The sequence below is a fragment of the Triticum dicoccoides genome, chromosome 7B (assembly GCF_002162155.2).
Source record: "Triticum dicoccoides isolate Atlit2015 ecotype Zavitan chromosome 7B, WEW_v2.0, whole genome shotgun sequence".
Lineage (NCBI taxonomy): Eukaryota > Viridiplantae > Streptophyta > Magnoliopsida > Poales > Poaceae > Triticum > Triticum dicoccoides.
The window spans coordinates 534,212,770-534,225,514 of NC_041393.1; the positions used below are offsets into that span (position 1 = coordinate 534,212,770).

At 47.0% G+C, this 12,745-nt stretch overlaps 2 protein-coding genes and 3 non-coding genes across 5 annotated transcripts; 4 read left to right on the forward strand and 1 right to left on the reverse strand.

Annotated features, from left to right (window-relative positions):
- Window positions 1–2,694: 2,694 nt before the first annotated feature.
- LOC119340616 lies at window positions 2,695–3,528 on the forward strand. The gene has a single exon (XM_037612537.1). The coding sequence runs from the start codon at window positions 2,754–2,756 to the stop codon at window positions 3,330–3,332; it is 579 nt and encodes a 192-aa protein (XP_037468434.1). The 5' UTR covers window positions 2,695–2,753; the 3' UTR covers window positions 3,333–3,528.
- Window positions 3,529–3,686: 158 nt separating this feature from the next.
- LOC119341947 (endoglucanase 18-like) lies at window positions 3,687–12,066 on the reverse strand. Its single transcript, XM_037613794.1, has 4 exons — window positions 11,868–12,066; window positions 11,485–11,768; window positions 4,314–5,066; window positions 3,687–4,227 (listed from the first exon to the last, which is right to left on the reverse strand). The coding sequence occupies exons 1-4, from the start codon at window positions 12,064–12,066 to the stop codon at window positions 3,895–3,897; spliced, it is 1,569 nt and encodes a 522-aa protein (XP_037469691.1). The 3' UTR covers window positions 3,687–3,894.
- TRNAQ-CUG lies at window positions 5,137–5,208 on the forward strand. The gene has a single exon. It is a non-coding gene; the product is annotated as a tRNA-Gln (tRNA).
- Window positions 6,434–6,505, forward strand: TRNAQ-CUG. The gene has a single exon. It is a non-coding gene; the product is annotated as a tRNA-Gln (tRNA).
- Window positions 11,290–11,361, forward strand: TRNAQ-CUG. Its single transcript has one exon. It is a non-coding gene; the product is annotated as a tRNA-Gln (tRNA).
- Window positions 12,067–12,745: the final 679 nt, after the last annotated feature.

The following is a 12,745-nucleotide window of genomic DNA, read 5'->3' on the forward strand; positions in this document are numbered from 1 at the left end:
GCTTGCCAAATAAAAACTGAATGATTATGATTTATGCACCTAGGTGATATCCCTCTGCAGATCATGATGGTTATATTGTACCGGTTGCCAACTTTGCTAGCCACATCACAAAAATTAACACCTAAAGGGTTGAAGCACAAAATATTCAGTACTTACTACGAGTAAACGAAAATCATAAGAAATTATATCTATGGACTTGCAAAGACAATCAAGAGCAATGGCTGATGCGAAATCTTACACTGGGTGTATATACGACTCATCTTTTTCCACCAAATTGTCAGCGATAGCACAAACATTTGTAATCTGGAACTAACTGGACAGAAAAATAGGATGCAAATTTATGTCCTCTCGCATGAAACATATTGTTAAAGCTGCAAAAATCATGTCATGGAATAGAAGCTACCATTAATCATGTTAGTGCAAGAGGCCACAAACATGCTACCTAGATACACCCTTTGGATCACCCTGGTAGCAACCAAGCCCTTTGCCGTTCCGCCAGAAGGAGATGAGATTCTTCTATCTTTTCTGCTTCTGAAAAAAACATAAAAGGCCTATAGATCATACCATCATATATATGACCACTTCAGTTTAAATAATTTATTGATTCTCTTAAAATTAAATGATGTCTCGTCATCTTGTGTTTGCTTAAATATATAATTAATAGCCAGGGATTAGAGGCCGGATGTATGAAAAAAAAATAAAGCTTGGCTGCTGCACATTCATTACCAGTTGCATGGACAACAGTGGACAAAAAGCTAGATAAGCAGGATGCCGCTTTGCAAGCTTACTCGTGCATCAATGAACCGTTGAAGGAAGTGAAATCTATCCACATACCCAGGTCGCCAGCTTACTCGTGCATCAATGAACCGTTGAAGTGAAATCTATCCACATACCCAGGTCGCTTTGCAAGCTTTTACTCGTGCATCAATAAACCGTTGAAGAAATGAAATATATACACATACCCAGGTCTAAGACAGGAGCCTAGAGAGGCCATCTAGTATTGTCACCAAGGGGAGATCACTTCTTGTCGAGATCGATTGAGCCTCTTCTCGAGCTCCTGGGTCCCAATGTGTCCTGTCTTCCTCAATCTCACCGCACCATTCCTCTCCCCTTGCAGCATCATCTCTGATGCATAAATCATATATTACATTTGCAGCAATATAAATGACATTCTCAGTACTCCACAACTTACAGTAGTAAAATATCTAGCTGATTCTCTACGGTTCATTTACTTGAGAACTGCTGATAGATTTTGTTGTACATGCAAATTGAATACTGGAGAGTAGTCAGTAGCTAAAATCGAAAGAAGAGAAGGAACAAGGATGTACACGCCTGCTGGAAAGTACCTAAAACTGAAAGAAGAAAAGGAGCAAGGATGTACGCACATGTTCCCTAAGCACTTGATGTTAGGCTCCCTCTTCCCCAAGCTCGCACCTGCACCTTCTTCTCCCTACCTCCCCTCCTCCCTGAATCTTCCTCTTTCTCTCTTTTCTAACAGGGCAAACTAAAGCCTTGCCATGGCTTGGAGCTCTCCCTGCCAGCCATGGAGACCCGCCTCTACCTGCAAGGAATTCACGCCGCCGCACCAGATCCCTCCGTCTCACGCGCCCATCCGCCGCCGCTCAGGTCCGGCGAGCTCCTGCCTAGGTCAATGGATCCCTCGCTCCGGCCTTCCTCGTCGTCACCGGCGGCCCCCGCCTGGATACCTCGCTCAGCGAGCCCCGCCTCGCCACTCGCCTTCGGATCAACCAGATCCGTGGAGAAGGCCGGGGTGAGCTCCTCCATGGAACCGGCAGCGTCGGTTGTGGCCACGGCCAGATCCATGGAGAACGGCGACGGGAGGTCGGGGAGGAAGAAGAACGGCGGCGGTGGAGGTCTCCCTTTGTCGATCTAGGAGGAGATCGATGGAGGTTGAGGGTTGGCGGCAGCGATGGAGAGGAGGCCGCATCGGGTGGATCGAGAGACGGATGGTGGCGTATGTTTTTTTTGGTTTTGCACGGGGTGGTGGGAGGTGGGCGAAAAAAAACCGGACGAAAATGGTGGGACGAAAATTGACCCGCGGAGACTACCAACTGCTCCATTAGAAATAGAGATGATGTTATAGAAAAATTTAGGGACTTGACACTGGTAGAATATAATGGCAGGAGTATTCTCATTGAGCACTTGAGACGGATTAATGAGCAGCAGAGAATCTACTGGAAGCATAGGGCTACCATCAGGAACATTAAAATGGGAGAGGCTAATACTAAATATTTCTATACTAAAGCAACCATCAAGCACAAATACAATCACATTGCTATGTTAAAAGATGAGAATGATCAGGAACACTATGAGCACCAAGCCAAAGCTGCTACCTTATTCAGGGCTTTCAAAAGAAGAATGGGCACAACTACTAAATTTGAGAACCCACCGCTGTTACACACTTTGCTTTCTCAACAAGCAGATTTATCTGAATTAGAAATACCTTTCTCCAAAGAGGAAATTGAGTAATACAAGTTTTATTTCGCGTAAAAAAAGACTAGTAGAGTTAAATGGACGGTTCAGTTTTTTTAACTCCGCCGAATTTCTATTGGGTACAAAATATATAGAATTTTTCTTTTTGTTTCCAGTGGCGGTTTAATCCGGGCCATTGAACTCTCCATCGGACCGTCGACGAACGGCGCAGTTGATCAGCCCCGCCCCTACTATCCCCAGCCACCCAAACCCCATCATCAAACCGGCGCCAAGAAAACCAGACACCATCCGGCGACGCCATGAAGCACCTCCTCCTCCCCTCCCCGCTCCCTCTCCTCCTCCACGGCCCCGCCTCCAAGCCCCTCCTCCTCCACGTCCGCCAGCGCCACCGCCACGCCCTGAACGCCGCACCCGATGGCAACTCCGGCGACACCTCCACGGCCGCGTCCGAGCCACCTCCCACGAACACCCAGCCCAGCCCGCCACCCTCCGCGCCTCCGTCCACCAACTCCGGCACCACCAGCGTCAAGACCCGCCTCCGGTCCAGGAACCAGGCCCGCCGCGTCCAGGAGCCGTACCTGCCCCCGGTGGAGGTGAAGATGATGAGGGGCAAGGGCAAGGCGAATGCTTCCGCGGCGCCGAGGAGGGAGAAGGAGAAGCGGAAGAAGACGTGGGACGAGATGAGCCTCGGCGAGAAGGCCTACGAGCTGTACGTCGGGGAGAAGGGTGCCCTCTTCTGGCTCAACAAGTTCGCCTACGCCTCCATCTTCATCATGGCCGGCGCCTGGATCCTGTTCCGCTTCGTCGGGCCCGCCACCGGCCTCTACCAGCTCGACGCGCCGCCGCTGGCGCCCACGGACGTCTTGCGCGGCTCCTAGTGAGAGCGAGTGCCTAGGTTTCTTGATAGATAGCGCGGCGGGTAAGATAATAGATGGGTGGCCGGAAAAGAAGATTGATGAACAATTGTTGGTTACAATGGCTTCGATGAACTGCTCTTATGTTACTATTATTATTACGAAATTATCGTAGATGGATGCATATATTTGCCTGGGTAATTTTTTGAGCTAAAGTTTTCACCATGAATTCCTGAACAATTTCACACCATGGAACTCTGTTTCGTTAATTCGGTTTTTGTTGTCATGTAAAATTCGATGTTAATGGACTCAGATAACTGAACTGATGCAACAATTTTTAGTTCAAGACCATGATGTCAACAACAGATTAGCAAGCAAACAAAATTCCTAAGAAACTCCTCATCATAACACACATGCATGTACACATTATGAACTTCTCCATGACACAACAACACGGTGATCTCCCTACTGAGCACTGACTGATCAGTCCATCGACCAGTTCGGCAATTCAGATGGACCACGAGTTGATCTACACAAACAGTCAGCTAGCAGTTAACAGGTTAGGATTCAGCAATCGATGAACCGATCAGGACGACAAGGACTGCGCGACGGAGGAAGTGGTAAGGAGGCCGGAGAGGAGGCCGACGATGAGGGCGCTGTTGTACGTGGTGGCCTCGTTCTGCATCACATTCTGCCGCTCGTCCACGAACGAGTCGTTCTTGAAGGGCCCCCCGACGAGCGCCCCTGTGGCCACGTTCGGGTTGGGGTCCGGCGACTCGAGCCACTGCTGGCCGCCGCAGCCCGTGTTGACGTCCGCCGGGATGGACGCGCCGCGGTGGTGCACCCGCTGCGGGTAGCCGTCGCCGTACCCGACCAGGTAGCTCAGCTTCATCGGGTTGTCCCCCAGCACGTAGTCCGCCTGCCATTGCCAAACATACATTCTCAGGTTCTGACAATCTGACTAAACAAATGGAAGACAGCCATTTCTCTGAACGATTCACTGACCTGGGACTGGGCGAACTTGCGCAGGTCGGCCGGCGAGAAGCTCTGCCCGCCGCAGGTGAGCTCCGTCTTCCCCGAGGTGAGCATGTAGTCGCCGTAAACGGCGGCGAGGAAGGCGGAGGCGACGGGGTGCTGGAGCGAGTTCCACTCGGCCACATACAGCAACCCACCTTCCGTTCTGAACGCGGCGGTTTCAGAGTCCGGCAGAAGGATGCACATGACGGCGTCGGCGGTCTGCTTGTACGACTCCAGGCCGCCGTTTTCCTCGGCGACGCCGGCTCCCTGCGACGCGAAGAAACTCACCCTCGACAAGAGGACCTGGGTGCCCGGGCGCTTGTCGTCCCAGCTGAAGTACCGGGGGTTGCCGAGGTCGGCGAAGTCCTCGCCGTTCTTGCCGGTGGCGTAGGCGAGGTAGCTGCCGTTGCCGGTGGCGTGGAAGAGCCAGCCGCTCGCCCACAGGAGCTCGTCCTGGTACGTGGTGGAGTTGTAGTACTTGGCGAGCTCCGGGAAGGTACGCGTGTAGGCGGCCCTGTGCCGGTCCGCGAAGGAGAACAGCTGCTCCGCGTGGCCCAGCAGGGACGACGAGTAGGAAGCGTCGATGGGCTTGTACACCAGCGACGCCGCGGCCATCGCCGCCGCCGTCTCGGCCGCCACGTCGCTGCCGGGGGAGTTCGCGGTGATCTTGGTCAGCGGCCGCTTCTCCGACATGGTCTCCGGCCTCTCCCAGCACTTGTGGTCCACTTCAGGGTCGCCTACCTGGTCGATGATCACAACAATTGAGGAGGAACGTATTTGTAGATATTAAGCTGAACATATAGCATCAATTGGTCCTATGGTCTAGTGGTTAGGACATTGGACTCTGAATCCAGTAACCCGAGTTCAAGTCTCGGTAGGACCTTTTTTTTTGCTTGGCTTTGTATCTTACTCTTTTCCACCTTGTTTTTTTTGGCTTTTGTATCTTACTCTTTTCTGTCGAAAAATTAAGAACTTCGAAATGATATGGTTAGAGAAACAACTACTTTTTCCTGTTTAAATATCATGAACTTTAAAATCATATGGTCAGAGAAACAACAACAACAAAAAAGTTCGCTGAATCTGATTATACAAGAAGATGTGCAGTAACCTGAAATCCATCTCTTCTAAATTTTCTTTTCCATCTAAAAATTAAAAACTTCGAAATGATATGGTCAGAGAAACAACTACTTTTTTCTGTTTAAATATCAAGAACTTCAAAATCATATGGTCAGAGAAAACAACAACAAAAAAGAGTTCACTGAATTTGATTATCCAAGAAGATGTGCAGTAACCTGAAATCCATCTCTTCTAAATTTTCTTTTCCGTCTAAAAATTAAGAACTTTAAAATGATATGGTCAGAGAAACAACTAGTTTTTCTGTCTAAATATCAAGAACTTAAAATGATGTGGTCAGAGAAACAACAAAAAAAGAGTTCGATGAATTTGATTATCCAAGAATATGCGCGGTAACCTGAATTCCACCTCTTCTAATAACCAACGAATGGCAAGTGCTTTTCCTTATTTAGATCCTATTTCAATCGGAACTTTCCGCGTCAATTCTTTTTTATAACGTCTTGTTTTTACTCCTATATTGGGAGTTACTCTACGTTTTGCTTGACGTAAAACATTGGACAATTTATTTGTGAAAATGTATGTCTATTTATTTCGCACATAAAAAAATCTGGTCAAATTTTCATTGTAAATACGAATTCCTTTGTTATAAGAGCAGCTAAACCTTATTTGGCCACTATAGGAGCAACTGGCAATGGTCATTATGGAGAAATCCTTTACAAGGGAGATAGGTTAGTTTCTATAGTTGTCTCTAAGCTTTGGAGGCTGCCTCTATACATTGCGTGGAGGTGCCTCTAAGAAAAAAACCTTAGCATCGCCTCCAAGCTTTTGTTTCAACTAAAGTATTCATCTATCCCTATATGTCATCCCTGTTTTTTGTGGGACCGATGTAGAGGATGCACTAAAATGCCATACATTGCAGCGTTTTGGCTAATCTTAGAGGCAGCAATGTGACCCCAGCATTTTTGGCAGATTAATGATAAGCTTTTCAAACGAAACATATTTGTAGGCTTTAAGCTGAATATGTAGCATCAAATGGTCCTATGGTCTAGTGGTTAGGACATTGGACTCTGAATCCAGTAACCCGAGTTCAAGTCTCGGTAGGACCTTGTTTTTTTGTTTGGCTTTGTATCTTACTCTTTTCCGTCTTGTTTTTTTTGTTTGGCTTTTGTATCTTACTCTTTTCCGTCTAAGAATTAAGAACTTCAAAATGATATGGTCCAGAGAAACAACTACTTTTTTATGTTTAAATATCAAGAACTTCAAAATCATATAGTCAGAGAAACAACAAAAAAAGAGTTCACCGAATCTGATTATCCAAGAAGATGTGTGGTAACATGGAATCCATCTCTTCTAAATTTTCTTTTTGGTCTAAAAATTAAGAACTTTAAAATGATATGGTCAGATAAACAATTACTTTTTCTATCTCGAAATCAAGAACTTCAAAATGATGTTGTCAGAGAAACAACAAAAAAAGAGTTCGATGAATCTGATTATCCAAGAAGATGCGCGGTAACTTGAATTCCATCTCTTCTAAATTTTGGTGGAGGGCAGCCGATGGCGAGTAGAAAGTACAATGGATGACCTTGGATTAATTGTGTAGAAGGAAGCGCTGTGGGGAATGGGTTTAAGAGATTTAGGCCCTGTTCGGATCCTCTCCACTCCTCAACTGGAGCGGCTCGAACCCAACTCAAGAACTTTAAAATGATATGGTCAGAGAAACAATTACTTTTTCTATCTCGAAATCAAGAACTTCAAAATGATGTTGTTAGAGAAACAACAAAAAAAGAGTTCGCTGAATCTGATTATCCAAGAAGATGTGCGGTAACTTGAATTCCATCTCTTCTAAATTTTGGTGGAGGGCAGCCGATGGCGAGTAGAAAGTACAATGGATGACCTTGGATTAATTGCGTAGAAGGAAGCGCTGTGGGGAATGGGTTTAAGAGATTTAGGCCCTGTTCGGATCCTCTCCTCAACTGCAGCTCCCGGATCGGAGGGAGCGCCAACATAATTGCAGGGAGCGACTCTAACCCAGCTCCTCGCGCGGAGTGGAGTTACGAGACTGGAGAGCTTCCGAACATGCAGTTAATCCAGCCCTACACTCTAAACAAGTTTGACGTATTCTGATGGTTCCTAGTTCACTTTGTGCAAGAGTTCTTAAGGCTCACTATTCTGAGGACATGGGCACAAGGCCGACGTCCCAAACAAGATGAAGATACATGCGTGGTGAATGATTTGAAATGGTTTTAGTTGTAGGAATTGAACTACACAGGCGCATGATTAAAACGTAGATATTTTGTGTCGTGTGTGCCAGAGAAGATGCCATTATGTATCAATTCTAGCGCTGTACATATTCTGTTGATTTTTGAAAACTGCTAAATGATGAGTTTGTGGCGCCAGAGCATCCATAATGTGCAATTTTGCTGTCTCTATAATTGCCTCTAAGCCTTTGGAGGTTGCCTCCATACATTGTATGGAGGTGCCTCTAACAAAAAAAATCCTTAGCATCACCTCCAAGCTTTCGTTTCAATTAAAGTATTCATCTGTCCCTATATGTCATCCCTTTTGTTGAGCCTCCCAACTGAAAAGTGAATCACATAACAAGTTGATTATTATTTTTGTGGGACCATTGTAGAGGCTCCACTAAAATACCATACATTTCAGTGTTTTGGCTAACCTTAGAGGCAGCAAATGTCGACCCTAGCTTAGGGCCAGTTCTTTTGTAACTTCTAGCAGCTTATTGTCAAAATAAGCTAGAAGCTCAAAAGAACTCGTTTTGGAAAAGCTAGCTTAGCTTATTTCCACCTCCCCCTCCTTCACAATGGAAAAAAGCTGGGGGAGAGGGTAGCTTCCCGCAGCTTCTCACTTAAAAACAAAAGGGTATAGCTTGTTTGCCATTGTTGTTTGCACATTTTACAGGAAAAATGCCACCGCCCCGATCCCATCCTAGGAAAACGATTCGCCCGTCCTCTCGCTCGCTCGTCTCGCACAGGAGAGGCGCTCTCAGCGACAGAGAAGCTAGGGCTCCTCCCTAGGCCAGTAGCAGCCGCCGCTCGCCGTCGATCCCATTCCTCCCTCCGGCGCCGCCAAGATGGACGGCAGGTTGGCCACCCGCCGCCGTTGCACCTCCCTCTCAGGGGCGGAGCCAACGTATTGGCATTGGGTTCAGTTGAACCCAATAAAATTTGCCGGCTACGTGCATGTATGTACGACTTATTTGATATGAACCCAATAGAAAATTAAGCCTGACCCCATCAAGCTGCAAAGCCCACGTGAATGGACCAGTAAAAAGGCCTATAAGCCCCCGTACAAATTGTCTCTCGTGCCCACTAGGAGGCATGTTCGTTACTTATCAATGATTTAGTTTATTGGCGATCTATAGCCTGTACCATGACGGTAGCCGCCGGCCTCTTCGCTTCCCCCCAACTTTCCTCCCTCTGCTCGTCTCGTCCTGTCTTATGTTCGCCGCCGCTTGGTCCCCGCCTCCTCAAACGCCGGCGGCAAGCATACAATTGCAGATCGACAGCGGCAAAGCACATAACTGCAGTTCAAATTCGAGGTAGTAATCACATCGCCACATCTCACCCTTCTTGTGCATGCACCGTCTAATCTAGTATGGAATTTTTTTTGCCCTAGTTTTCTAATTTTGTTTTCTATGGACTTTGACTGATCTAGGCTATGGAACGATAATTTCACGCGGGCTCGTCGAGGTCACCCGTTAGACGCAATATGTATCAACTGTCGCTGCAAAGTAGTCTCCCAAAGTCTTCGATTCAGAGAGAAATTAATTTAGATGAATTGCCTTATGATTCAATTGGTCAAAAGAGAAATTGTGAGTCTAAAGTTTTTGGTGCAAAAAAATGAGCACGTTATTTTTTACTTTGGTGTCTATCAAATCTAAAGCTAGTGTTGATATTGCCAATTGTCACAACATCTGTGGAGAGATGCTTTTCAGCTATGAATGTTGTCAAGAAAAAGTTGGGTAATAAAATGAGTGATCAGTTCATGAGTAATTGTCTAATTTGCTATGTGGAGAAAAACTTGTCTTCTACCATTGGCAAATGATGATGTGTTTGAATAAAAGATCAAAAGGGATGCCAATGGAGTGACTTTACATGATTCTTTCGCATGATGGTACTTCTATTTTAAGCTTTTCAACCTAACTTGTTATTTGTTGCTTTATAAATAAAGCGGGCTGAAATCCTTTTTGAAGAACTAACTTGTTATTTTCTTCAATGTTTTTTAGGAAGATCAGAAGTTATACCTGAAGCTAAGAGGTTATTTTGGAATTACTCAAGTGATTTATAATTTCATCAAATCGGTATGTCTTTCATCTTTCAATTTTAGTGTAACACCTATTTGTGACAAGTAATATAGTATTCCTATTCATTATGATTTCTTTGAGTGTTATAATCTTGTTGTGATATGGCGTAAAATTGGACTTGGTTCAAACCAAATTTGCACAACTAGTCAATGAGTGAACCCAATGACTATATTTTCTGGCTCCGCCCCTGCTCCCTCTCGCACCTCACTAGGCAGCCCTTCTTCCCCATCTGCTTCCAGCCTTTCCGATTGCTCCGGTCGACGCCCCACTCCGTCAGCCTCGGCCGCCAAGACATGGATGGAGAGTAGCAGCTCCAGCGCTCTATTCTGCCACTCAATACGCAACATCCTTCATGCAGGAGCAGCAACTCGTCGGAGCAAAGGCTCCTCTGCCTTTTCTCCCCACAAATTTTTGCTTTTCCCCTTTAGATTAGATGTACTCCCGGAAGTGCTGCTGCACTGGTAGGCGAGTATTATTTGTATTTGACAGTGGGGCTGTTTCAATGAATATGAATAAATTCTCTGTTTCAAAGAATAACAATTAATCAGACAACATTACACTTCAAGGGCATTACAGACTTTTCACTCGCTATACCATAGATAAGCTGCATTGAAAAGAACTCGCTAGCTTATTATCTAGGGCTTATTTCCACATGAGCTTATTTGGGGCTTATTTTCATAGGAGCTTATTTCCACAGCATAGCTGAAAAGAACTCGCCCTTAGAGGCAATGTTGTCTCCAACAACTGTGGGAAGGACATGGAGACAATTTTTTTTGAGAGAGAGACAGGGAGACAGTTTTTTTTAGAGAGACATGGAGACAGTTGAGTGCATGGAATGGCTGGGAAGAGTGAGTGCGGAAGAGAAGAAGATGGTAATACGGGCCTGGTATGAACTCTGGCTAGCTAGGAACAATCTAATGGACAGAAACATATATTGAAGACCAGTTATGCATCAAGGACAGAGTGGTTCGGCTAGTTGGGGAGTGAAGCTCGCTCAAGGATGTGGCGGCCGTGCAGCCGCCGATGTTGTGTGAGCTGGAATGCTGGAGAAGACCAGAGGATGGGTGTCTCAAGATCAACTTCGAAGACGCCCTAGCTAAACATCAAGGTTCTAGTGGGGGAGGTGTTGTCCTTTGGGACAACCATGGCAACTTCATAGCTGGGGCTTGCCAATTTTTTCCACTCACCGCCGATTCAGAAACAATGGAGCTGCTCGCATATCGCAGGTCCATCCACTCCGTGCAAGAACTCAACATCTGAAGGTCATTCTCAAGACAGATTCACAAGAGGCGGTTCGAAAGATTAGAAGCGAGGAAAAGAATCTTTCAGCTATGGGCAACTTGTTGAAGACATCAAGGTTTTACTTACAAAGTTTCAGGGGTTTATTATTGAATGGGTGTGACGTTCGGCGAATAAAGTCACCCAGGCCCTACCTAGGGAAGGTTGCCGTAATGCGTTATGTAAAATCTGACTCCATGTGCCTCTGGAGTGTGAGACTTGAGATCGCCATTGAGTGGGCTATGAACTGTGAGTAAGTAGGTAGATTTTCCACTGGAAAGGGCATCAAATGGTCTTATGGTCTAGTGGTTAGGACATTGGACTCTGAATCCAGTAACCCGAGTAAAAGTCTCGGTAGGACCTTGTTATTTGGTGGCTTTTAATATTATTTTTCTTTCTTTCAATAAATGTGTCTTGGTTTTTTGCGTCTATAAAAATCAAGAACTTCAAAATGTTATGGTCAAAGTATTTTTTTTGCATGATCACCTGGATGTAGAGGACGTCGTCGGCGGGGTGCGCATTGACGAGGTAGTCCATGATCCAGCGCAGCGCGTCGAGGGCGGAGTCCCGCTGCTTGGCGGCCTCCATGGCGCCGCCGTACTCGAGGACGGACCACGACAGCATGGTGGCCGTGAACGCCAACGGGAAGCCGAACTTGATGTGGTCGCCGGCGTCGTACATCCCCCGGGAAAGGTCCAGCCCGGCCTCCTGCCCGTCGTCCACCGCCGAGTCCCCCCTCCACGGGATCTCGTTCTTCACCAGCTTCCCGGCTGAACCACCGATCGAACAACACAGGAACAGAAAAAAAAATAGAATTCAGATGCCACGCGGATTGCGAAGGATAATGCATGCGTGTCGTGCGTGCGTACATTTCTGGACCTGGAAGAACTGCAGCGCGACAGCGAGGGCCTCGGCGTACTTGTGGTCGACGGAGCCGGGGACAGGGTGGTCGCCGCCGCCGCCGCCGCCGCCGTTCCTGTTGCGGACAAACACGACGGCAGCCACGATGCCGAGCGCGACGAGCAGCAGCACCAGGACGCAGCAGCAGCACCGCACGCAGCGCGCCATTGCTGAATGGCCGCGCGGTGGCTCCTAGTTCCTGATCAGCAGCCCGATCGACCCCGCGAAATTGTCGATCGATCTCCCGGCCGGCCGATCGGTTGCATCGACGAAGCAGAAGGGATTAAGACCACACGAGGAACTGCACGCGTCGCCAACTGATTAGGCGCGACGTCGGTCGAGGTAACCGACCGACAGCGCGCGCGGGCGGGCGGGCAGACGTGCCGGCGGCGACGGGAAGAAGGAGAGGCGCGTGGGCGCGTGGGTGGGGAGTTAGAGGTTGGCCATTACCGTCTCCCCATGATCGGTTGCTGACAAGTGACACGTATGATCGATCCCTTCTTGTGGTTGCAGTTAGATGCTGGCAGGGTTCAAAATTTCAACCAAGTTTGACTGCTCTAAACAAGACAAGTTTCTGCTGGGTACTGAAATATCTGTTACCCCTAGGTTTGGTTAAAATCCAGTGAATTTCGATACATCGAGACACGCTTCAAAAAAAAAATCGAGCTTAAACGAATTTCTAAACTATCAAAAATTTGGATATTTTGGTGAGGCCTAGAATTTCCGCGATACCGAAATTTAAAACCAAGAATTGGTCTAAGAAATTGAATGATGCACTTTGGGCCTATAGAACAGCTTATAAAATTCCTATGGATATGTCTCCGTATAAGATGGTTTATGGAAAAGC